Source organism: Notamacropus eugenii, chromosome 6, assembly GCF_028372415.1.
Source record: "Notamacropus eugenii isolate mMacEug1 chromosome 6, mMacEug1.pri_v2, whole genome shotgun sequence".
Taxonomy (NCBI): domain Eukaryota; kingdom Metazoa; phylum Chordata; class Mammalia; order Diprotodontia; family Macropodidae; genus Notamacropus; species Notamacropus eugenii.
The window spans coordinates 335,102,015-335,128,068 of NC_092877.1; the positions used below are offsets into that span (position 1 = coordinate 335,102,015).

Sequence of the window (26,054 nt, forward strand, 5' to 3'; positions counted from 1 at the left end):
TCATCCATCACATTTGTTAGGCGCTTTATTTCCCTTCAGAGAGGCTAAAATCAGCACAAAGGAGACTGTTTTCCTTTCTTTCCCAGATGTCCCTCAGCAACCACATCTTTCTCCTCTTTCACAACTATCTGCCCATTTGAGGGATCCAAGGTAGTCACCATCTTCACCTTCAACCTGACCTTACCTGGCTCCCTTTCAGAGGGGCTTGTTCTCTGGCCTATCGCTCTTCCTTTAAAGGCAGGATTGTACTCAGCCCAAGTTAATAAAAGAAAAGCACAGATTGGTCAGGGGAAAGGGAAAAATTTACTATATAGATAGTAAATGTAAAAATGAAAGACAAAAGCTCAGAATAAAAACAAAAGTTTTCCTTGGCACTGTAGCTGGCTTCATTGTCTAGCTAAAGAAAAATTCTTTCTCCAGTTTCTTTGCTATGTAGAAAAGGAAAATAGTTCCAACTGTGAAAATAATGAAGACATTTAGAACAAAAATCACATTGCATTTTTGAGTTCATGAAGTTTCTTCAGCTAGTGGCATAAATATCCATCACAGGCAGTTATTAAAAAAGGAAAAAAAAGAAAAAGATTATTATAACTCAAACACACAGAAACACCTGTGCTCTAAAGAGGTGCCATATGTTGAATTTATTTAATGTAAGAAAATCTTTACAGTTGAATTCACACAATAGAAAATTAACTGGTATTGAGCACAGAGGTACAAGAAAATACTTGTGAATGGCAGGACAGTTTCAGTAGGAACAGGGAAAGGAACATCGAAAAATGTGCCCTCAGTTGAGAAAAACTGCCAGGTCAGACCTCAACCTTCCTTCTCACTCTTATTGGTCAACAGGTCAACAATGAATTATTAAGTGCATACTGTATACTAGGCACTGTGTACTAAGTTCTGGGAATACAAAAAAAAGGCAAACGAAAGCGACTTTCCCTCAGAGATCCCACTAATTGGTTACATAAGTAAGAAAAAATAGTGATCTCTGTGTAATAAGGCATAAAAATAAAGTGATTTCTTATTTTTCTCCCATGGAAAAGAACCCTGCAGTCACAATGGCTAAGTTTCATTAGGCACAACTATCTCACGTACTAGATGATCAAAGAATTGTTTTTTTTGCATTTGTCAGTAAATGCCACTATGTCATTTTATTTAGATATCTTTTCCAACCACTTTAGACCTTGCAAAGTGAATTACATATATGAATTTTAGCTAGCTCTAAGTTAAACTGAGAAAAAAAGCTTTTCCATAGAAAAAATTTCAATGTGCAGAGCCATTTTATATAGTAGTCACTTTTACTTAAATGTCATGTCCTCAAATGAAACATACTATATTCAGAACATTTAATATATCAGGTTTTTGTTAGTCATTGATATGATCAAAGGATCATAAGTTTATAGCTGGAAGGGATCTTAGTGGTAATTTAATCCAATATTTTCCAAGATTAACTAATAATTAATTTTAATTAATTCAATATCCAATTATTTTACAGATGAGGAAACTAAGGAAGATCACATTCCATAATTTGAAAAAAGTAGCACAAATTGGAGTGCATTATTACTGTATTTTCCATAATTATCAGTATACTTTTTTTAAGTTGAATTTTTAAAATCCCATTATATGTCCAATTCAAATGTCCGAATGCAGTTTATTTAAATGAAACTGAAGATAAATCCATCCAATTATCGCCATACTCCTTGTCTTGAAGATTAGGAGTTTCCATTTTCTTCAAAAAACATGAAGTCCTAGAATGAAAATCCAAAATATAAACAATTGGGTTAGAATTTAATTAGGCTGAGTTCAGTTTTTAGGCACAAGGCATGAAATGATACAGAAACAGAAGGATCTATTTAACTACTTTGGATACGTCCAAAAAGTTTAGCATATATGTTCGTAGGAACCTGTGGAGTACTAATGTTTATAATCACCAGCCACAACAGTATGCTGGTAAAATGGAAAAATCAGAGGTGCTGCTAAAGACCAAACCACCATTTCATTTTTCTTAACTTCACTACCATCATTCTTTATACAAAAGGACATTTCTTTCTTAAGGAAGAGTGTACACACATCTACATCTGTGACATTTTAGTAATATTTTATATTATATACATATATTATTAATTTCCAAAATATTTTCATATGTATTATCTGCTGAGTAATAACATAGATGTGTTATTTTTGTATAAAAATGCTTCATAATATTCTAAATATTATGATGAAGGACTACATTGAATAAGGGATATGGGTATAAAATGAGTTGTATTGGATTTATGTGTATGGGGATGGACAGAATTTCTTTGCCTGGAGTGGAAAACATTCTAGTACTAAGAGAATGAATTTGTGTTCCAGTCTAGACTTAATTTGGGAATTGCACAGTCCTTTTAATAACTGCAGGGACACAAACACACATGTCTTTATACATATATGTGTCTATAAACATATATATGTGTGTGTATCTCCACATCTAGTACACATTTGGTTATATTTATCTAACAAAGCAAAGTTCCAAACATAAAATTTCTGCATGCCTATTTTTTAATGTGCATCCTGCTCTCTACCCTGCTTGCACTTCTTGCCTTCTGAATTTCAGTACTTAACTTTGTTTCTTCATCACATGACCCAGGCTACCAGAGAGGAGAGATGGGGATTTCTTGCACTACACCCCTCTTTTATAAAGGTGATTGAATGTATGATCCAAGGAGTGAAAGAACCACAATGAATTTAGCCATGTACCATACATAACAGCCAAAGCCTATATGTTTTTATTACTACCATGAGCAACTTGGGGACATAAGGTTAATCCACACAGGAATTGCCTTTCTAGCAAGTTCAAGTTTGTTTTCTTTCTAGGAAACAAATTTAGGGTAGGACCATAAGGCATGAGAGGAAAGGTACTGTGAGTCCTCTCTGTTGTTTGGCATTTTATATGAAGTAAAATGAAAGATTTCCTGTACTTGAATATACAGTTACTATGAATGTTTATATGGGAAAGGAGGGAGCTTTTTACCTACATCGAAGGGAATTTACAAATGCATACTATTTGGTGTTCACAGAGGATCCTCTGGTGTGGGGTGTGTGTGTGTGTGTGTGTGTGTGTGTGTGTGTGTGTGAGTGTGAGAGAGAGAGAGAGAGAGAGAGAGAGAGAGAGAGAGAGAGAGAGAGAGAGAGAGAGAAACTAGACCAAAGAGAGAGAGAGAATTTGAGGATTAACCATCAATTTGGGATTAAATTTTGTCTTTTTATGCCTGGATCCTACTGGATCCTAGGGTGCTGGGTCATAGGTAGCATATCACTCTCATATTAAGTTCATTCTTTTAGCTCTGTTTTCCTCAGCCATGAATGACTTTAATTAATTCTTCAGTATTTCCATTCACTTTCCTCTTTGCTTTCATTCTCTTGAATCCCTTTCCTTCACTTCTAATCTCAGATTCTCGTTGTCTCCCTTATCTTTTACTATTACCATGATATCACTACTGCTACCAAGTCTGAAATATCAAATCAGTTTTGAATGTAGAATATTTGTTTTGAGGACAGTATGCAAATAATATTTGACATTAAGATAAAAGTGACTATAAATTGGTTCTGGGTGACAGTGTCTTTTTTCTGTAGAAAAGTTTTTTCTTTTTAATTTTTCTCATTTAACTTATAGCTAGCTAGCATTAATTTTTGTATGGCTGTTTCTATCTCTTCTTTAATCTATCCCTCAAATTATTTTCTAATTCTTCTCTTCCATCTTCCCTTCCTCCTCTGTAGGCCTCAGATAAATTTGAGCACAGAACAATGAATCTTGCTCTTAAAATCACAATTATACTAGGAGTTAAAGAGCTGAGAAGCCTTGGATCTTCAAATCCAAAGTAAGCCACAGTACTCTCACTGGAAACTGCATCTGGACCTTTGAGAAAATCAGCTGGAATCAGGTTAAAATTGTAATTGATAAAGAATGTGAAGAGCTTCCAATTTCCTGTTTTGTAATCTCTAAGTTTCATTTTGAGAGGGAAGCAAACAGCATGTGCTTTTCTAGCTTGAGAAGAATGACTTCATTACTGATGGGCTATTTTGTGATTTTCAGGGGTTCTTGTTTTGATTAAAGGGGCCATCCCTTGACCCATTTCTTAAACAGAATGGATGTTTAATCACTCAAAGTGAGGACTCCAAATTATATACTTAGCTTAAAAAGACCAAGGTCTGCCCTCCAGTCCATCTGATTAATATCTGGCCACTGGACCCAGATGACTCTGGAGGAGAAAGTGAGGCTAGTGACTTTGCACAGCCCTTCCTCACTCAAATCCAATTCAGTTATAAGTCATTTCATCATCTTCCTGATGTCATCGTGTTTTTCAGAAAAGAAGGACAAACCACAGAACCACTTAAGTAGTGCCAAATACTTTAAAATGAAAAACAAATCCGATTTGGAAAGCATCCTTCCCTTGGGCAGATCAGTGAGCTATCACTTCTCAGCTTCTGTCCCTTCAGGGTGTGAGGCAGAGCAGTGCATGGAGAATAGTGTTGAATCTGGAGTCAGATGCCCTAGGTTCAAATTTTAGACATCACTTTAAAGTCTTGGAGTTTCAGTTCTCTCAAGTGTAAAATGGGGAGAAAGTTCAATTAGATGTCCTCTAGGATTGCCTACAGCTCTAAATCTGTGATCAATGGAACATAACTCTTGAGGATGCATTGGTCAAGGACTGTAACAATATAAACCTTTTCCTATTCTTTCTGCAGAATGAATTGAAGAATCATGGCTTCAACCTTATTCAGTTCTTCTAAGCCCAACACCTACATTCTTGCTTAAAGCTGGGGTAGGGTTCTAGTAAATCTTAATAAGCTATAAGTAAAACCTAACAACTGTTATTTTCCTTGAGGGCCTTACAGGATATTAGACTATCAATCTTGGACAAGATGGTTTATTGGAGTGATGACCTTAGAGCTGACGCATACTGGCTATGTGAAGCTACCCATCTCAACTTTTCAGTATTCTAGGGAACTCTGTATCACTACAAAATGCAGAGCAGATGCCATTTTGACCTACATTGGTAAAAGACATTTCCTTATTGGTGATTCCCAACACCATTAAGATCACAGGTCCATTTCTCTCCCCCACCCCAAAAAGAAAAAAAGATTCTTGGAGTATTTTTAAAGGGTCATTTTGGAGCAATGTAGCAATGCCCATTAATTTTGTTTTGTTATTTCCTATCTCTTTAGAAGGCTATTGAATGGATTTCCATGACAGGATAGGGCCATAGAAACAGAGCTTGAAGACAGTTTCTAGACTATCTTGCCCAGCCTCTGGTACTGGAGGCAAGAATGCTAATAAGTAATCACATTTCATAAAGAAAAAAGAAATGTGTGTGTGTGTGTGTGTGTGTATGATATTACTACAGGAATTAGTAGAGGAAATTACTAAAACAGAACAACCCACATAGGTCAAAGGCAAACAACTCATTAAGATTATATGAAAATAACTGTTCTGTCTTTTTAACCAAATAAAATAACACTGGATTTGGAATTTAAAAAATCCACATTTGAATCCCTTCTGAGATTCAGTTTAGCTTTATATTGAGGGAGGAGGGTGAAGATCCAGGGCAATGATCCTGAATTATGCTCAAGGATCCCCCTCTTCATTTGGCTTGAACCAATGTTGTTTCATGGGTATTTTTCAAGGTCTGGATCCTGAGCGCCTGGAGCTATAAGGAATAAAAATATAAACTAACTGGCATCTTTTTAGACTAGGTCACACTAGACCTGCTTGGGTTACTCTGAACCCTAATGGACTCCTTTATGTTATTCTAGGTGTTGAAATGTAAAGGAAACTGCATCAAGTTTGTGGATGGGATGAAGGACTACTTTTCAGATAAAACATATTGGTTTTTGAAAGGAAGAATTTTTTAAAGTACAATTTGACATTATTATTTCTTTTTCTTAATTTGATTTTTTTCAGTCCAAAATTCTCTCTATCACTCTTCTTCCTCTCCCATCTACTGAGAAGGCAAGAAATGCAAAACCTATTACATAGGTGAAGTCCTGCAAAATATATCTCCACATTTGAGATTGACATGATTATTTTCAATTAATGAAACTAGAATAAAGTGAGTAAAATTATTAATCATTTACTTACAATGAGGAAGCAAGCACCCAACATTACAGCCTTCATTTTCACATCGAGGTCTAATGGGAACTGAATGGCAAAGTGATCGGCATCTGTGAATGCTTCTCTTATAATTCCTGTCCATTGTTTTGTGATTTTTCCAACTACTGTCTCTTCATTAAGAGATTTTATCTAATGAGAGAAGAAATAAATTATAACCTCAAAGATTTATTCAACAAAAAATGAGAAAAGCTCTTATTTTTATTACATTAAAGGGTGTCCTATAGATACTACTATTTGTAAAACAGATATTATACATGCCAGTAGAGAGAGAAAACAATTTGTGCATAAGTTGGAAAATATCTGAGAAAGATTATTTCTACCAGAAGTCAGATTTTCCTCAATGAATCCACTATCATACATACCCAAGTGAATTTATGATCTCACTGAATTTAAGAATTCCCTCCATTACTCCAAATCTGTATCTGCCTATCCTTTGTGACTCCCAGACACAAACATACTAGAGACCTTCCACACTTTCTCCCAACAACACAAGAGTACTAGTTTTTCATATGGCTATTCATATCCATGTATCCCTTGCTCTCATCATGTGCCCAGTCCATCTTCTCTTTCTATCACAATTTTTTTTTCTGACACCATATTTTATTACTGTTATTCTTTGGAGTATCTTGATAGCTATATTATATACTTTAGTATATGGAAGTAAAGTAGTAGTAGCTATCTTTAAGGAAGCAGTTCTCTAAGACTACTAAATTGCGGAGCAGGTCAGATGTGTCTTGGTAGAAGGTTTTTCTGGAATTTCCCTAAACTAAGAGGTAAAAACATAAATTTATTTTTAAAAGCTATGAAATCAAACCCTCTCTTTCTGTGACTGTAGGTTTTAGTATAGTCTCTGGGCTTATCATCTAGCTCACAGTCATAGGGAAAGGACTTAACTGCAGGTGCTCTGCAACTGGTATGTCCCTTGTGACTCTAGCACTGGTAAGTCACATTGATTCACGCCTACTAAAAATCATAATAGGACATGCAGTATCCCCTATAGAATTTTAAATTGGTTTTAAATGAGCTGTATAGTACAGATAAATTAGATGGATACTCCAATTGCTTTAAAATATATAGGTGGGGATTTTTATCAGATTGTGTGGTGAGGAGACCTTTTTACTATCTGTCTTTGATTCAGAAGTATAAGCCATCATAAAAAGTATAGGGAAGAAACATAGCAGGAGGAAAAGAAATAGTGTGAAAAGATTCCCTGAGATCAGAGTCCAATGAGAGAGGACAGAAAACTTCAAGCTTTTAAAGCTTCCCATTTTGAACAATGTTTAACTTCCACTTGTGTGAAGAACATAGAAAATACTAAGTTAATTGCATTGGGGGAGACAAAACTAACAGCTGAAAATGAGAAGAGATTACCGTATAGATCAAAAGAGGAGCAAAAACATATAGGAAAATGGCAGAGACTAGAAAATCCATTGTCAGCCTAGCTGACAAAACTGAAGTCAGTATGATTTTGCCTGTCTCAGTAAGATTGTATTTAAAGCTTTGCTTTAGCAATGACAAATGCACCATTTTCTACTGCTGAAACTCATAATTAGTCACACAAGATGCAGCATAGTAAAGCAGAAAGACCATTGAATTTGGAAATAGAGGACCCTCCTTCAAAACCTACTTCTGCCACCTACTTCCTGAATAACCCTGGAAAGTCTCTTAACCACTCTGGGCCCCAGTTTACTCGTTTCTAAAATGAAGGCATTGTACTGGTGGACCTCTAAAATCCTTTCTGACTTTAATTCTATGATTACGTGATACTCCAAGCCACATTTCCTCCAACATTGAGCAGTCTTCATTTATGAACATCATAAATCATTTAGTTAGTTGGTTTATTTACTTATGTTCAGTTATATGAATCAGCTACTTCTCCCCTCTCCCCCCACTCCTTGTCTGTAGTACAACCTTTCAGATTATAATCCAGGGTCTATTTCCTGAATTCTAGTAAAAACGAAATAAACAAGTTATTAATACATATAATCACATATTTATTTCAAATCCCCTTTCTAGCTAAATTGAATCTATTTCTAAGAGATACAAGTAAAACATTTTCAGTTTTAGCATCAGTATAATTCAGGAGCATGGAAGGCTAAATAGAGAGCTGGTTGGATCTGGACCCAAAGATTTCATTTTAAGTCACTCCTGTGTGGCTTATTAGTTGTGCAACTGGGCAAGTTCTTTTACTTCTCTAGGTCTCGCTTTCCTAATCTCTAAGATCTTTCCAAGGATCTTACATCCAAAGATCTTAAAGTCCCTCCCACCTCAAACATTTGATGTGTCTGTGATATACCACCAGATACAGTTTTACAAAATCACACTTTTTTGGGGGGAGTAAAAGGAGGCAGTGGAGCCTAAGTGACTTGTCCAGGGTCATGGAACTAATAAGTGTATGAGGCAGGATTTGAATTCAGATCCTTCTGACTCCAGGGCTGGTGCTTTATCCACTGAGCCATCTAGCTACCATTAAAATCACATATTTAAAAAAAAAAAAGCAATACTCCAGCACCATCATCTCCCCCTCCCCAAATGGAACAAAAACATGAATTTAGAAATATACTTTTTTTATTTTTTTAAAGTTAAAACAACCTTTACAAAATGAGTGACAATTTAAACTTGATTTTTTTGTCTTTTGTTTGAATACAGAAACTCAGAAATATTATTTTCAATGTAACTTACATCAAAGTCAACGTCTGAGCAACACCTGCAAGCCATACATGGGCCGTCGATTTTCAGCACCTCTTGCTGGTGCTCATCTAGAACTGTGAACTTTGGCAGAAAAGGGTGCCAATTTTGGATAACGTAACCTACTGGTACACCAGGAGGAGATTGTATTTCCAACTGCAAAAGCAAAAGAGATCGAAAAAACACAATAAAATAACATAAACTCAATTTTTAAAATAAGCTATTTAAAAAAGAGAGAAAACCTAAAATCAGCTTGTGTGCTCATTGCAATGGTAGGATGAATTTCTCAAATAACTCTCTTAAATTTTTTAGACTTAGATTCTTCTCTGCTGTTCCCATGATTCCATGTAACTATTGTCAATTAACTGATCAAGAAATAGAAATAGAAATTGATTAAGAAATAGGCTAGGCATCTTAGTTCAAGGTTTAGTTATATAATTGTAGCATGTTATTATGAAAAAAAGACTCAACCTCACATTGCCTCTTGGGTCATCTCCAGTCATCTTGATAAATATCAGGCCACTGGACCCAGATGGCTCAGGAGAAGAAAGTGAGGTTGGTGACCTTGTGCAGCCCTCCCTCACTCAAATCAAAGTCAACTGCAAGTCATGTCATCATCTTGATGTCATGGTACGAAGGACAAACACAAGCCATGAGTGAGTAGCAGCTCCTCTCCTCTCCCCTTTTCTTCTTTCCTCCCCTTTCCTGTCCCCTGGTGTTCAACTATTACTATTCTATCCTTGAATAGAAGGTTCCTTCTACTATAATCTCTCCATTTCAGTGATCATTCAGACTTTGCTTAAAGATCTTGAATATTAAATTACAAAGATGCCCCTTTGGCTTTTCACTATTTCATGGTCATCAAGTTATTGTAGTTGTTGTTTTAATTACTCCAAGTCAATCTACTTATCTGCAAGTCAACAAGGACATATTAAGCATTAGCTACGTGCCAGGGACTTTACTGAGCACTGGGGTATACAAACAAAGGCAAAAATATGGCTCCTTCCTTCAAAGAGCTCAGGTTCTACTGGGGCGCAATAACTTGCAAATAATTATGTACTTACATAATTTCTATTTCTTAGCTCTCCCTCTGGGGTCAAATATGAGTCTATTTCTTTCATTAAATTGCCCTCCATTGCAAACAATTATCATGTGCCACTAAATATAGACTTTAATCAATCCATGTATGACATGGTTACTATCCACTGATTCTGAGACAGAATCATGACCAAGTGACTTGTACAACAAAAAGATGCTCATCGACCTTTTGAAGGCAGCAGGGGTAACAACAGGAAACACATCTCAAAGGTCTTTCACAGGTTATCACTTCCCGGCCTGTATTGTCCAGAATCTTTAGAATGAAGGGTCTTAAGCTTCCACAACAATTTCGAGTACAGCAATCATTTTCCTCCGCTGCAAAGTAAACTCTCTGTCCAAGACTGTTGTTAATTATATATTTGTTGTTGGTTTCAAAACCTGTGAATACTAAAAATTAAACAAAAAGGAAGATTTGGTAATTAGCACTAAGAAGATCACTATTGGGAAAGAAAATAGCACAAATATGCTAAATAATTTCCAATCATTAATTCTACCCTTCTGTGCCTCCTGAGGCAAATTGTCTATCCTCTTTGGGACTCAGTTTTCTGAAAAACAATGTTACACCTTTTGGATTCATAGGTTGTACCATATCATCTCCAAAGTCCCTTTCAGATCTAAGATTCAGTATTTCTTTCCTATCTTTTCATAAATTTCTGTTTAAAACTAGAAGTTCAATTGTTCTTATTTTGGATCAAATTCCTGAAAAATGATATTTTTTTATCATTTCCAGTGTATCAAAGGGGACTTTCTCCCCTTCAGATTGAACCTGTTATTCTCTTGGCATAATAAGCTCTAATGAGTCAACTATCTCTGCCAATGTAGATCAGCCCTGGCTTTGAAACTTAGAGTCTTACAGAGTTGTCTGGGGGTACTGAGAGGTTAAGAGACATGCTCTTTGTGTGTGGAGATAGGACTTTGAACCCAGGTTTTTCTGATTTTGAACTTGCACCTCTACCTCTTGCTGTTTCTTGAAAGAAACATAGGGTTTTCTTTCAGGATAACAGAATCTAAGAGAACTATAATGGTGTAGAAAAAAATCCATGATGTGGAAAAAAAACAATATAATGGTGTGGGGAAAAAAAAGATTATTACAATGTCATAGAACAGAAAAAATGTGAATCGGAAGATCTGATTCTGTTAGTCCTCTACTATTCATTCATTCGTTCATTTAACAAGTATTTATTAAATGTCTTCTATGTGCTTGACATATCACCTTAGATAAGCACCTTAATCTCTGCGGGACTCAGTTTCCTCACCTGTAATGAGAAGGGGTTGAATAATCTGGAAGGTCCCTTTTAGATTTAAATCTGTCATCTTATGATATTTATCTTCAATGCAGAGTTAATAGATAATGACATAAAAAATTTCAGAAGGATAGGTTGGAACCAGTTCATGGAGGACCTTAAATGACAGATGACAGAATTGTCATCTGAGAGACATTGCAGAACCACTGAAAGTTTTTTGAGCATTTAGAGTGACATGATCAGGCACTATTTAGGAAAATTACTCTACCAGCTGTGGAAAAAGATAATTTGGAGAGAAGAGAAGGTGGAAGCAGACAAACCAATATGGAAGCTGCTGTTACAGTGTCCTCATAGTGATAAGACATGATCTTAACACTAATAGAGGTGAAAGGAGATGAGAACCTGGATTAGAGTGGTGATCAGTTGAGTGGTAAATAAATAGATGCAATAGATGTTATAGAAACAAATTCATAAGACCCAGCAACTGATCAAATTGCAAGGGTGAGTCTTTTAATCTAATAAAGGATTATTTGAGGGGTGCAAACTTGGGTGATGGAATTATGATGGAAACCTCCACACAGAAGTCCAAATAAATGGGTTGGTCAAAACAAAGTTCTATATTAGATCTATCGAATTTGAGATACTAATGAAAAATAGTAGAGAATTCCAGCATGCAACTGGCAATGAGGAACAGGAGTTGAGGAGAATGAATGGTACAGACTATGTAGTTTTAGGAGTCATCTGCAGGGAGATATTTGAAATCATGGTAAATGATGAGTTCATCAAAAAATGTGAAAAGACAAAAAAGTTTCCAGAACATCCACAGTTAGAGTACAGTGATGGGTTGGAGACTGAAAAGGCCAAGGCATGGTCAAACAGGTAAAAAGAACTAGGATATAAAAGTGTCAGGGAAGCCAAGGGAGGAGAGATATGCAGAAAGTGGGGAGTAGTTGATCATGTCATATACCAAAGAGAGTTCAGTAGCATGAAGACTGAGAAATGGTAATCAGCTCTATCATTTAAGAGACTTTAGAAGAAGTAGTTACATAGGAAAGTTGGGTGCTATTTTAAGAGATTAAAAAGTAGGTAGTGAGGAAGTAGAGGCAATAAAATGACACTAGAAATGTGACAATAAAGAGAACCAGAGCATGAGAAGACAGTAATCCAAGCAGAAGTCATGGCCAAATGAGAGAGAGAAGTTGGCATTTTTATAGGTAGCAAAGTTAATGAAGAAACTGGAGAATGGCGGTTGAGAGGAGTGGCAAAGGATCATACATCAACGAATTGCTAATTTAATGCTCTTTTCACTCTCTTGAGTAGAACATAGTTTACAGAAAAATACATTTAAATCTAAATGCTTTAAAATAATTGAAATTTAATACTTTAAATGATGAATGATCATCAGGTGCTTAATAATTGCTTATTGACAATATAACTTGATATTTCTCTATTTTAACTGAATGGTTCACTATCCAACTCTCAACTTATTCATATTATAAATTTCAACACTTCTATCAATCAAATGATCAATCGATAATCAAATATTAAGTTCTGATTATGTGTCAGGCACATGGTAGGTATTAGGGATGCAAAGACAAAGCTCTTGAGGAGCTGGTAATCTGCTGGTGGAGACAAACTGTGTGTGAATAGGTATGTACAAATTAGATATATGGTGATTTATAGGGATCAGGGGAAAGTACTAAGAACTGGGGGATGAGGGAAAGCTGCCTGCCAAAGGCAGTGCTGTAGCTGAATCTTGATGGAAACTACAGCATCCAAGAGGTAGATGTGGGGTGAGAAGGAAGGTGGAGGCATTGTACATCCAGTACTTAAAACAGTATTTGACACATAGTAAGTTTTAATAACTGCTATTGAGCAAGAGAGCCTTGGGGTATGCCCACAGTTACTGATTCAATCACTGAGAAACAAAGCCCAGGAAGACAATATCGAGTGTTATCTTCCCTTTATCAAGATTTATTTGCCCAGTTGAAGCAATAATATGCTTTTTTAGATAGGAGTTGATTAAAATGCAATAAGGTAATAGAGTAGGTACATACCTTCCAGAAGTTCAACTTGCTGATGGATCAGTAATTGGTCTATCTATATGATTGAAAGAAATAATATAGCTAATGATTATTTATTAGGGGCAGGTAAAGGGACTGTCATTTCAATGATGTAAGGAACTTCCAGATGAGGATATTCTCTACCAATTCAGACCAGTCAGTACCCTCTTTGTAACTTACTCTTAAGACAGTTGCCTAGAACAATTAGAGGTTAAATGACTTGCTTAAGGTTACACAGTCAGTTTGTCGCCAAACGAGGACTTGAACTTCTGTCTTTCTGGTTGTGGGGTCAATTCCCCCTCCATCCACTATACACAGTGCCTATTGATTGCATATTACCGCCTCCAAATAAAGCTTCAAATCTCTTCACACACGCAAATGCTATAAGTTCACAAATTGGTCATGAAAAGATTACATTATTTTTTTAAAATTTATCAGGCACTAGGTGATGCAGTGGATAGAACACCAGGTCTAGAGTCAGGAAGACCTGAGTTCAAATCTAGCTTTAGATACTAGCTGTGTGACCCTGGGTAAGTCATTTAACTCTGTTTGCCTCAGTTTCCTCATCTGTAAAATGAGCTAGAGAAGGAAATGACAAAACCACTCCAGTATGTTTGCCAAGAAAACTGTGAATAGGATCATGAATGAAATGACTTCAAAGCACAAAAGATTTATTTGGTAACATCTGTGTCACTGTACTAGTTTCCCCAATTCCCCTTCACTTTAGTGCCTTCTTTCTACTGACTGTTTCCAATTTATCCTAAATATAGCTTCTTTGTAAATAGTCGCTTTCATGTCATCCATCCTATTAATTGTGAACTCCTTTAGAGCAGTGATTGTCTTTTGCCTTTCTTTGTATCTCTAACACTTATGATAGTGCCTGGCACAGACTAGGCATTTAATAGATGTCTATCAAATGTTTATTTAATAAGTGGTTATTAATAAATATTGATTATGAAATGAAATGATTATGAAATGAAACCAGAATTTTCAAGTTCTTAATAAATTGTGAGAAAAAATAAAATAAAATTAAAACCAACTTCCCTGAGGAATATTTCTTACTTTCATTTGTTGCTACTGTGGTCAATCCTTAACACAGACAATTACTTTCAGCAGAAATTAATTAAAGTGAATTGAAAGCATTTTAGAAAGTAAGAGGTAAAATTCATATTTCAAAAATGCAACTGTAATTCATTTTTGTATCATCTCTTTTTTTATTTTTTTAAATTTATTTATTTAACTTTTAACATTCATTTTCACAAAATTTTGGGTTCCAAATTTTCTCCCCATTTGTCCCCTCCCCCCACCCCAAAACACTGAGCATTCTAATTGCCTCTATCACCCATCTGCCCTTTCTTCTATCATCCCTCCCTTCCTTTGTCCCCATCTTCTCTTTTGTCCTGTAGGGCCAGATAACTTTCTATACCCCATTACCTGTATTTCTTATTTCCAAGTAGCGAGAACAGTACTCGACAGTTGTTCCTAAAATTATGAGTTCCAACTTCTCTTCATCCCTCCCTCTCCACCGATTCCCTTTGGGAAGGCAAGCAATTCAATATAGACCATATCTGTGTAGTTTTGCAAATGACTTCCATAATAGTCGTGTTGTGTAAGACTAACTATATTTCCCTCCATCCTGTCTTGCCCCTCATTGCTTCTATTCTCTCTTTTGATCCTGTCCCTCCCCAAGAGCGTTGACTTCAAATTGCTCCCTCCTCCCATTGCCCTCCCTTCCATCATGCCCCTCACCCTGCTTATCCCCTTCTCCCCTGCTTTCCTGTATTGTAAGATAGGTTTTCATACCAAAATGAGTGTGCATTTTATTCCTTCCTTTAGTGGAATGTGATGAGAGTAAACTTCATGTTTTTCTCTCACCTCCTCTCTTTTTCCCTCCACTAAAAAGTCTTTTGCTTGCCTCTTTTATGAGAGATAATTTGCCCCATTCCATTTCTCCCTTTCTCCTCCCAATATATTTCTCTTTCACCACTTAATTTCATTTTTTTAAGATATGATCCCATCTTATTCAATTCACTCTGTGCTCTCTGTCTCTGTGTGTGTGCATGTGTGTGTGTGCGTGTGTGTGTGTGTGTGTGTGTGTGTGTGTGTGTGTGTGTGTAATCCCACCAACTACCCAGATACTGAAAAGGTTCAAGAGTTACAAATATTGTCTTTCCATGTAGGAATGTAAACAGTTCAACTTTAGTAAGTCCCTTATGACTTCTCTTTGCTGTTTACCTTTTCATACTTCTCTTCATTCTTGTGTTTGAAAGTCAAATTTTCTTTTTAGCACTGGTCTTTTAATCAAGAATGCTTGAAAGTCCTCGATTTCATTGAAAGACCGTTTTTTCTCCTGAAGTATTATACTCAGTCTTGCTGGGTAGGTGATTCTTGGTTTTAGCCCTCATTCCTTTGACTTTTGCAATATCATATTCCACACCCTTCGATCCCTTAATGTAGAAGCTGCTAGATCTTGCATTATCTTGATTGTATTTCCACAATACTTGAATTGTTTCTTTCTAGCTACTTGCAATATCTTCTCCTTGACCTGGGAACTCTGGAATTTGGCCACAGTGTTCCTAGAAGTTTCTCTTTTTGGATCTTTTTCAGGTGGTGATCACTGGATTCTTTCAATACTTTTTTTGCCCTCTGGTCAGGGTAGTTTTCCTTAATAATTTCATGAAAAATGAGTCTAGGCTCTTTTTATGATCATGGCTTTCAGGTAGTCCCAAAATTTTTAAATTGTCTCTCCTGGATCTGTTTTCCAGGTCAGTTGTTTTTCCAATGAGATATTTCACATCATCTTCCATTTTTTCATTCTTTTGGTTTTGTTTTGTGATTTCTTGGTTTCTCATAAAGTCATTAGCCTCCATCTGTTCCATTCTAATTTTGAGAGAACTATTTTCTTCAGTGAGCTTTTGAACCTCCTTTTCCATTTGGCTAATTCTGCTTTTGAAAGCATTCTTCTCCTCATTGGCTTTTTGAACCTCTTTTTCCAATTGAGTTAGCCTATTTTTCAAGGTGTTATTTTCTTCAGCATTTTTTTGGGTCTCCTTTAGCAAGGTGTTGACCCACTTTTCATGCTTTTCTTACATCTCTCTCATTTCTCTTCCCAACTTTTCCTCCACCTCTCCTACTTGATTTTCAAATTTTTTTTTGAGCTCTTCCATGGCTTGAGCTCATTGAATATTTATTTTGGATGTTTGGGATACAGAAGCCTTGACTTCTATGTTTTTCCCTGATGGTAAGCATTGTTCTTCCTCATCTGAAAGGATGGGAGAAGATATCTATTCACCAAGAAAGTAACCTTCTATAGTCTTATTTTTTTCCCCTTTTCTGGGCATTTTCCCAGCCAGTTACTTGACTTCTGAGTTTCCTCTCCACACCCACCTCACCTCCAGTTCTGCCCAGCTAGTGCTTGGGGCCTGAGATTCAAATGCTGCTTCCCAGCTTCAGGGATTTCAGTGGTGGCAGGGCTGCTATTCAGTGTGAGAATAAGTTCAGGTGGTTGGGTGGGGGCAGGGCCGCCACATGGGGGGTTTATGCAGAGACCTTCAGCAATGGATCTGAGCTCCTGCCTGCTTTGGGAGCCCTTGTCTGCTGCTGCCTCTACTTCTGCTTCTGTTGCTGCCTCTCGAGGCGGCCTGAGTTATGGAAACACCCTGCTCCCCTTTCGGCAAGATGGAAAGACCTTCTCACTGACCTTTGGTGGCTATGCATTGAGGGACCTGTGTGGCTGCTGGAGATTCTGTCCTTGAAGCCTGCTCAGATCTGTTCCTCTCAGTGCTGCCCAGCCAAGGCAGGGCTGGGCTGTGCTCTGGGTCTGGTGAGTGATGGACCTTTGGGGTCAGTTTTTCAGGTCTCTCTGGAACAGAAATCTCCTCCACATTGTTCTGTGGCTTCTGCTGCTCCAGAATTTGTTGGGAGTTGTTCTTTACAGGTATTTTATGAGCTGTGGGTTAGGAGTTAGCATATGTGTATCTTTTTACTCCGCCATCTTGTCTCTCTACCCCTGTATCATCTTTTATGGTAAGTGTATGTCTGGATTGTAATGATTTAATAATTAGTGATTAATAATGGTTCCTAAATTTAGGGATGAAAATGATCCCATGAACTTGATAAAGCACCTGATTCATTCTCACTATACCTGAACAATAATTCTGTCTGTAATGTGAGATGAGTGTTCATCCAAGTATGATGTAACTTCTTCTACAGGAGGAATAGGAGGTAAAATTTTGTTTGAGTTTTTTATAGTCATAGTGGTCCATGATAGATACATAGAGGTTGTCGATGAATTGAGCTAGTCATTCAGCTTTTGTCTGAAGACCCCCAACAAAGGGGAATTCGCTATCACTCTGAACAGCCTGTTCAACTTCTTGGCATCTCTAATTTCTAGGAAGTTCTGTTTTGTTTTTCCCCCTGAAATTAAGCATACACTGACCTCTTCGCAACTACCATCTATCAAACCTCATTGGGGCCTGAGATTCAAATGCTGCTTCCCAGCCTTGGTCTGGGATTCTTGGTCCAAGACTTTTTATCCCTCTTTCATGTGACAGTACTTGAATATTTTAGCCACACCTATTATGTTCCTCCTAAGACATTTTATCTTTATGCTACACATGCTGAGTTCCCTCAGTTGATCCTCATGTGACAGGATCTTGAGGTCATTCACCATCATAGTAACCTATCTCTAGAAGCTCTCTAAAATACAGCACCCAGAATGTCCAGATGCAGAATGCCATGGGATCTTCCCCTCTAATTTTTGAATTCTCAAAGTAGCCAAGAATCATGTAGTCATTTTTTTGAGGGAAACATGGGAGGGCTGCCATATTACACAGTTTACTTGTTGCCTCATTTTCAGTCTACAATTCACCAAAATCTCTCCATTTTTCTGGTAATTCATTTTAATTAAATATCACATCCATTTATTGTACACCTACTATGTATGAGGTACCAGGGTAAATGGTTGAGATATGAAGATAAAAATTAAACAGTCCTATGAAAACTCTAAAACTCTACATTTTACTGAAACCAACTTTACTTTAGCACGTTTCATCTGAAATTTGAACTATATTCTAAGTTTTCACCTAAGCATAAAAATATTATACAAATCCTTCACACTATAGAAAGCACAATTTTATATGCCAGTAGAATATTTCTTGTATCTTCAATGTTAAGTGAAATAAATTTCATAATGCTCCTCCTCTCCAACTCCTCTTCTCATCTCTTCTTTACTAGTTCATCTTACAATACGTAGGTGGTTCCCTAGGTTTTGCTTCAAGATTTCTTTCTTTCCTTTGCATTCTCTTCTTTGATGACCTAATCCTCCCTCATGCTTTCCATGGAAATGACTATCAAATGTGTATCAGTACTTCAAACTAACTCCTCTGTAGTCCTGTGTCTCCAACTGCATGTTTTATCTGTCTGCTGGCCATATGTCTACTTGCCAGCTCCTGCAAGTCAAGGTATCTCCAACACATTCGTTCCATGAAACTTAACCCTTACCCTGACTTATCTGGTTGTGTTAATAATGCTTCCTTTTCCTCAGACTCACAGAGCCATCTTTTGGAATGGGAGAAGGTGAAAGATAACAAAGAGCCCTCCAGTTTGTAAAGGTAGTGAAGAACCTGTGGCCTTGAGGTCACATGTGGCCTTCTAGGTCCTTGGGTGTGATCTTTTGACTGAGTCCAAGTTTTACAGAACTTTCATTAAGGGGATTTATTCTGTGAGGTTTGGATTTAGTCAAAGGGCCACACAATATGTGGTCTTAAGGCCATAGGTTCCCCACCCATGACCTATAATTTCTATCCTTGTAACATCATTTATATCCACCCTTTTCTCTCCTCTCTTATCACAACCACTATAGTTAATGTTCTTATCTATTTTCTACCCTATTAAAATACAGCTTCCTTACTGATATCCCTGCTTCCAGTTTAACCTCAGTTCCAAACATGGTGGCTCATTTGCCTGAGCAAACTTCTTAATGTGTGATCATAATGAAAACAAGCAAACTATCAGGCACTCCCTGTTGTCTTTGGAATACATTTTAAATTCCTAACTGGCATCAAAGGTACTAAATGATCTAGTTTCAAGTCTGCCCTTCTGACATTCCATATTACTTCCATTTATGCATTTGCTCTTACTCAAATGGACTAAAGTCTGTCCCTAATTTTCATCTTGTTTTCTATTTTTGATGTCCTCATAAGCACTCTCACTATTGCCCACCCTACTACAGGAAACATCCTCTTCCTCCCTCTTCTATTCTTGCCCTGGTAACTGTTCAGATCATCAGAATTATTGCCTCTGGAGAGGGTATGTTAGTGCACTGCCTAATAGTTCTATTTAACATCCAGAATCATAGCTACCTTTCCAGACCACCATTTTCTTATGTATGTTGTCTCCCCCATGAGAATGTAAGCCTCTTGATATTAGTGACTATCTCATTTTTATGTCTGAATTGGCACACAATAAGTGCTTAATAAATGTTTTTCTTCTGTCCACTCCTGAAGTCCTCCTTAATCTTTTCAAGTGAAAATGACTTTTCCTTTCATAAGTTTCTCACATAAGTTTAATAAATTTCTCTGAAAGTCCTTCCATTGCCCTGAACACATTCCACATACTTAAGGTCACAGAGGCATCATCAGTTTAGAGTTGGAAAGACTCCTAGAAATAATCTAGTCCCAAAATCATTTTTTAGTTGAAGTCCAGAAGGGCCAGGTGACTTGGCTAGGATTATAAAGGTCACTGAAGTTGAGCCCTGCTCTCCCTTAGATCACATTCCTCCAGTCTACTCTAACACACATTAGATTCTAAGCTCCTTGAGAGAAAAGATTCTTTCTGTTCTTCAACTTTGCATCCCTAGCTTCTATGATGGTGCATTGCACATGATAGGTGTTTGACAGATCTAATTCAACAAATATTTACTAGAATTAAAGGTGATAAGATGCTCATTGATAACAAGAATATGTCACATAAAGCACATAAAGCCATTTTAAATAAGTTGACTTAAAGCAAAGTCACTTAATCCTGTTTGTCTTACTTTTCTCTTCTCTAATATGAGCTGGAGTCAAGAAGATGCCCAAGAGAGTCACAAAGAATAAGACATAACTGAAACAACTGAACAAAAGCTAACATTCTATATAGTATTTTACTTTACACTATGTAATGCACCTCCTTCACTCTTACTACATAACTTATCTAAGAACAAGGGACAGCAAATGGAAATATCAACAGTTATGTTGATATCTAACCCTAATTATTAAAGGGAACTAGAGATGCCTGCAGCTTTGGGTTTAGTGCCAATCAATTAATTGTTCCATTTGTTGGAACTGTTCCATCGTTGCTTAGTTGGGTCTGACTCTTTGTGATCCCATGGACCATACCACCTAGGGCATTTTCCTTGGCAAAGACATTGGAGTGGTTTGCCACTTCATTCTTCAGTAGATTAATGCAAAAAAAGAGGTTAAGTGACTTGTCCAGGGTCACACAGCTAGTGGCTGAAGCTGGATTTGATCTCAAGTGTTCCTAACACTCTATCAAGTGGACCACCTAGCTGTTTTCCAAACAATTCCACAGACATTTATTAAACACCAACTCTGTGCAAAAATATTGTGATAGGCATTTGGATTACAAAGACAAATAATGAAAGAAGCCATATTTTCCATGGTAGATTAAGACATGCTGAGAATTTCACAAAATCAGAATTAATTAATGGTTGTGATCCACATAGTTTGTAGGAGTGTTCAAGAGAATTGAGACCATGGATTTATCTCAACACCCAATTAGAAAGGAGAGGGGGACAAGTCAGTACCTGAGTTAAGTATTCCAGTCCAGGAGGACAATTCGCTGATGGTGGTGCTGGAGTCCATTGTGGCCATTGATACATACCAGGCTGAGGCTGATTAGAAAAGCCAGCAGGTTGTTGAGTGGTAGGAAAGCCAACAGGCCCAGGAGGTGGATAGCCAGTCTGTTGAGGAAAGCCTTGAGCGCAAAATAATGATGAAGTTTATAATTTTCTGCACCAGTGTATTAGAACATATTAACAAAGTTTGAGACGATATTGATAACTAGAAACTTACACACTGAAATAGTCAATTTCGTAAGAGTTAACACAGTTTAAATTTTTTTCAAATGTATTGATTGAAATTGCCAAATTTATGGATATCTTTTCCTTTTATACCACCTTGCTAGACAAATATGCTCCTTTCTCCTTCCCTACTGAGCCACAATTTGTAATAAAAATTAAAGAAGGAATAAATGTGTCAGTAAAAATAAATGTGACAGTCCCTGGCAAACTGTCTGCCAACCACAAAAACACCTAGGATTTGTAGGTTTGGGAAAAGAAGCATCTACCATGAGATGAGCACTCAGACAAGAAGGCTGTGGATAAAATGAAATAAACAGAGCCAAGAAAACATTGTGCATGGTAACAGCAACATTGTGTGATGATCAACTGTGAATGACTTGCCTCTTCTCAGCAATACAATGATCTAAGACAAGCGCAAAGACTTTTGATGGAAAATGCTATCTACATCCAAAGAAAGAACTGGTAGACTCTGAATGTGGATTAAAGCATGCTATTTTTCAATTTTTTCAAGTTTTTTTCCTTTTGACCTGTTTCTTCTTTTACACTTATGACTAAAATGGAACTATGTTTTGCATGTTTATACATGTACAACCTATCTCAAATTGCTTACAATTTTTAGAAGAGGAGAGGGGGAGAGAGGGAGGAAGAAAAATTTAAAATGAGTGCTAAAATTGTCATTACATATAACTGGAAAATACTAATCAAAAAGAAGTGTATAGATTTTTTGACATATGGTAGACAACGGGACTTTGAGGACTGTCAAGGAGAAGGGGGGAGAAGAGAAAGGTGACAGTTGTCTCATGACACCAGAGAGTGCAAATAGGGCAGCAATCAGGGAAGTAACCATTTCATACCACATCTGTAGTTCCTCTACTATAGATTATGTGACACCATGAATCTCTCTTATAAAAAGTTTGTTTTTATAAAGAAGACAAGATGTCCCTCAAGTCTTAGGATCACAGATGGATAGTTTTAATAGTACAGTTTTAAGCAATTAAAAGTTAAAACTGCATTAAAACTTTGGAGGCACTTTGTATATTAAGTTTATCTCAGTAAAGTTAACACTGCCCTGCTTGTGTATTCCCTTCCAAAATCCTTCTATTCTCTTCTATGTATTTTCCTTTATTTTTAAATATTTTATTTTCCCCAAATACATGTAAAAATAATTGTAACATTCATTTTTTTTTGAGTTCCAAATTCTATCCCTCCTTCTCTCTCCTCCTCCCTCCCTGAGACAGTAAGCAATCTGATATAGGTTATGCAAGTGCAATCACTTAAAACATTTCAATATTAGTCCCTTTATGCAAGGAAACTTGAATAAAAGAAAGGAAAAAAAACAAAAGAAGGAAAGAAGAAAGAAAAAGAAAGGAAGGAAGGAAGTGAGGAAGGAAGGAAGGAAGGAAGGAAGGAAGGAAGGAAGGAAGGAAGGAAGGAAGGAAGGAAGGAAGGAAGGAAGGAAAGGAAAAAAGCAGTATGTTTCAATCTGTATTCAGACATCAGTTCTTTCTCTAGAGGCACACAGTATTTTTTGCCATAAGTTTTTTTGAATTGTTTCAGATCATTACATTGCTGAAAATAGTCGTCATTCACAGTTCTTCATTGGACAATATTGCTATTACTGCATACAATATTCTTCTGGTTCTGCTTACTTCAGTTTGTATCAGGTCATTTAAGTCTTTTCAGTGTTTTCTGAAAGCATCCTGCTTGCCATGTCTTATAGTACAAAAAATATTTCATTAAATTATATGCCAAAACTTGTTCAGTCATCCCCTAATTGATGCATATCCCCTCAATTTCCAATTTTTTTTCCATCATAAAAAAGAGTTGCTATAAATATTTTTATACAAATAGATCCCTTTCCTTTTTTAAAAAATCTCTTTGGGATACAGATCTAAACAGTGGTATTTCTGGATCAAAGTGTATGTACAGTTTTATAGCCCTTTGGGAATAGTTCTAAATTTCTCTCCAGAATGTATGGATCAGTTCACATCTCTACCAACGGTGAATTAGTGTCCCAGTTTTTTTTTTTTCACATCCCCTTCAACATTTATCATTTTCTCTTTTGTTTTTGTCATATTAGACAATCTGCTAGGTGTGAAGTGATACCTCAAAGTTGTTTCAATTTTTATTTCTCTAATCAATATTGATTTAAAGCATTTTTTCATATGACTCAATAACTTTGCTTTATTTGTCTAAAAACTACCCGTTCATATCCTTTGATCATTTCTCAATTGAGGAATGACTTGTATTCTTATAAATTTGATTCAGTTCTCTATATATTTGAGAAACAGAGCCTTTATCAGCAATACCCCTATGTGTTTTTTTTTCTCCTGTTGCTGCTTTCCTTCTAATTTTGGTTGCATTGGTTTTGTTTGTGCAAAAAAAAAAAAATTAGTCTTATACAATCAAAATGGTCCATTTTACATTTAGTAATGATCTCTATAGCTTGTTTGGTCTTAAATTTTTCCCTTATCCATAGATCTGAGAGGTAAACTATTCCATGCTCTCCTAATGTGCTGATGGTATCACCTTTTAGGTGTAAATTATGCACCCATTTGGTCCTTTTCTTGTTATGTGGTGTGAGATGTTGGACTATATCTACTTTCTGCCATACTCTTTTCCAGTTTTCCCAGTAGTTCTATGAATTTTTAAAAATACTTCATTGACACTTTTCTTTCTTTTTAAATTAGTATCACTATCACTCCTTCTACTCCCCCCTCCATGTATTTCCCTCTGTCCCAAATAAAACCTTTCCCTTGTAACAAATAAGTGTACTCAAGCAAAGTAATTGAAACATTGACTACATCTGAAAAAGAGCATTGCTCCTCCTTTGTTCATCATGTCTCTGCCAAGATGAGAAATATCATTCATTAACTGTCTTCCAAAGTCTTCATTGGACATTGTATTGATTGTAAATTCTTAGGTACTTTACAACTGTTTCTTTTTCCAATGTTATAGTCATGGTAGAAATATTATTCTTTATCTATTCATTTTATTCTGAATCTATTCATTTCAACGTTTTGAACAGGTTTCTATGTACATGTTGCTTTCAAAATTTCTAACAGCAAAATAATATCACATTATATTAAATCTTAATTTGTTCAGCCATATCATAATTGATAGTTACCCTGTTTGTTTCCATTTCTTTGCTACAAAAAAGTGATGTTTTAAATATTTGTGTGCATATAAATTCTTTCTTTTTACATATCTAGTATTGATATAGCCAATCAAATTTAGTGTCTTTTGGGATAATTAAAAATTGCTTTCCAGAATGGCTTGATAAATTCACAGTTCACCCAAAGTGTATCAATGTGCCTGCCTTCCAATAGTACATCCCAAAATTGTCAGTTGACATTTTTTGTCATCTATCAATCTGATACATGTAAAGTAGAACTTTATAGTTATTTTATTTTTTATTTCTCTTATTATTTTATAGGGTATAGAGCAGCTATGTGTCACAGTGGATTAAATGTTGGTCCTAGAGTCAGAAAGACTCATCTTCCTGAGTGTAAATCTGGTCTCAGACACTTGTTAGCTGTGTGATCCTAGGAAAGTCACTTAATTCCATTTGCCTCGGTTTCCTCATCTGTAAAAAATGAGCTGGAAAAGGAAATGGTAAACCATTCCAATGTCTTTGGTAAGAAAACCCTAAATGGGGTCACAAAGAATCTGACATGACTGAAAATGAAATAAAACAATGTTATTAAATATCAGGAACATTTTTCACATGATTCTTAATAGCCTATCTTTCTTCTTTTGAAGACTATCAGTTCATATCTTTTATTCACTTATCCACTGGGGGGAGGGGAGCGGAATTTTTCCCATGTCCAAGCATCGTCCATGTCCATCTATTTCGGCATGCATTCTTTTAACTGGGCAGTTATTTAAAATCACAAAATATTCAATTAATGAACACTGCTTTGAGAACACCAAAATCATCCACAGAGTAAGTATGTTTCTCAATGCAAATCCAAAGAAGTGACTGGGACAAGAAGACATAGTTTCTTCACTATTTTTCCTAGTAAATGATACTGCTATGCTATTCCTCATTAGTGGGAAGTCAATAAAGGGTCAAATTAAGTCACAAAGTTTATTCACTAAAGTTCACCTATTTTTTCTCATTGGCAAACATCTCAGGCCACACTTAAAGTTGATTTTGTCTTATTTTACCAACAGCTGTAACAGGTCAATTTATATCTCCATGCTGACCTTGCCTCATATTTGGAAGTTCATGAAAATTTTTGTATCCTTATTGTATAATATATAGCTATATACATAACATACTCTTAATATCTAACATGTTGAGTTAGCGAAATGCATATAGATACTAAGGGAAATCAATGATTGGTGGCAAAAGTAGAAGAGATTAAGATCCTTTTGTGCATAGAAAGCATGCACAAAAAGGTCTCCAAAAGCACAGTAGTATAGGACCATTTAGAATTAATAACCTAATCCATTCAACAAAGTAAACGTTTGACCATTCAGCCTCTTCAAATTTCTCAAATGTCCTTACCTTTGATTGTCATTGTTATCCTATGATTTTATTTCAAAGATCCTACCTAATTCTGGTTCTCTCCATAGGAATGTCTGAAAGATACCCATTATATTAACAATCCTTTTTTCCCCCTTTAGGATTTTACTCCATTTCATAGGATGTACCTTTCCCTTTTGATTTTTGATATATCATAAATGCAGATTTCTTCTCCTTTTTCTTTGACCAGAAAACT

At 36.2% G+C, this 26,054-nt stretch overlaps 1 protein-coding gene across 4 annotated transcripts in view; it reads right to left on the bottom strand.

Annotated features, from left to right (window-relative positions):
• Positions 1–618: 618 nt before the first annotated feature.
• The window catches only part of LOC140509998 (phospholipid scramblase 2-like), a 60,944-nt gene continuing 35,508 nt past the window's right edge, over positions 619–26,054 (bottom strand). For all 4 annotated transcript variants that reach the window (XM_072618233.1, XM_072618236.1, XM_072618232.1 and 1 more), the window contains 6 exons: positions 21,052–21,221; positions 13,239–13,281; positions 10,104–10,324; positions 8,834–8,995; positions 6,119–6,280; positions 619–1,748 (listed from right to left, as the gene is read on the bottom strand). In XM_072618233.1, coding sequence (XP_072474334.1) covers positions 1,713–1,748; positions 6,119–6,280; positions 8,834–8,995; positions 10,104–10,324; positions 13,239–13,281; positions 21,052–21,221 — 794 coding nt within the window. In that variant the 3' untranslated portion in view covers positions 619–1,712. The remainder of the gene's footprint in view (positions 1,749–6,118; positions 6,281–8,833; positions 8,996–10,103; positions 10,325–13,238; positions 13,282–21,051; positions 21,222–26,054) is intronic.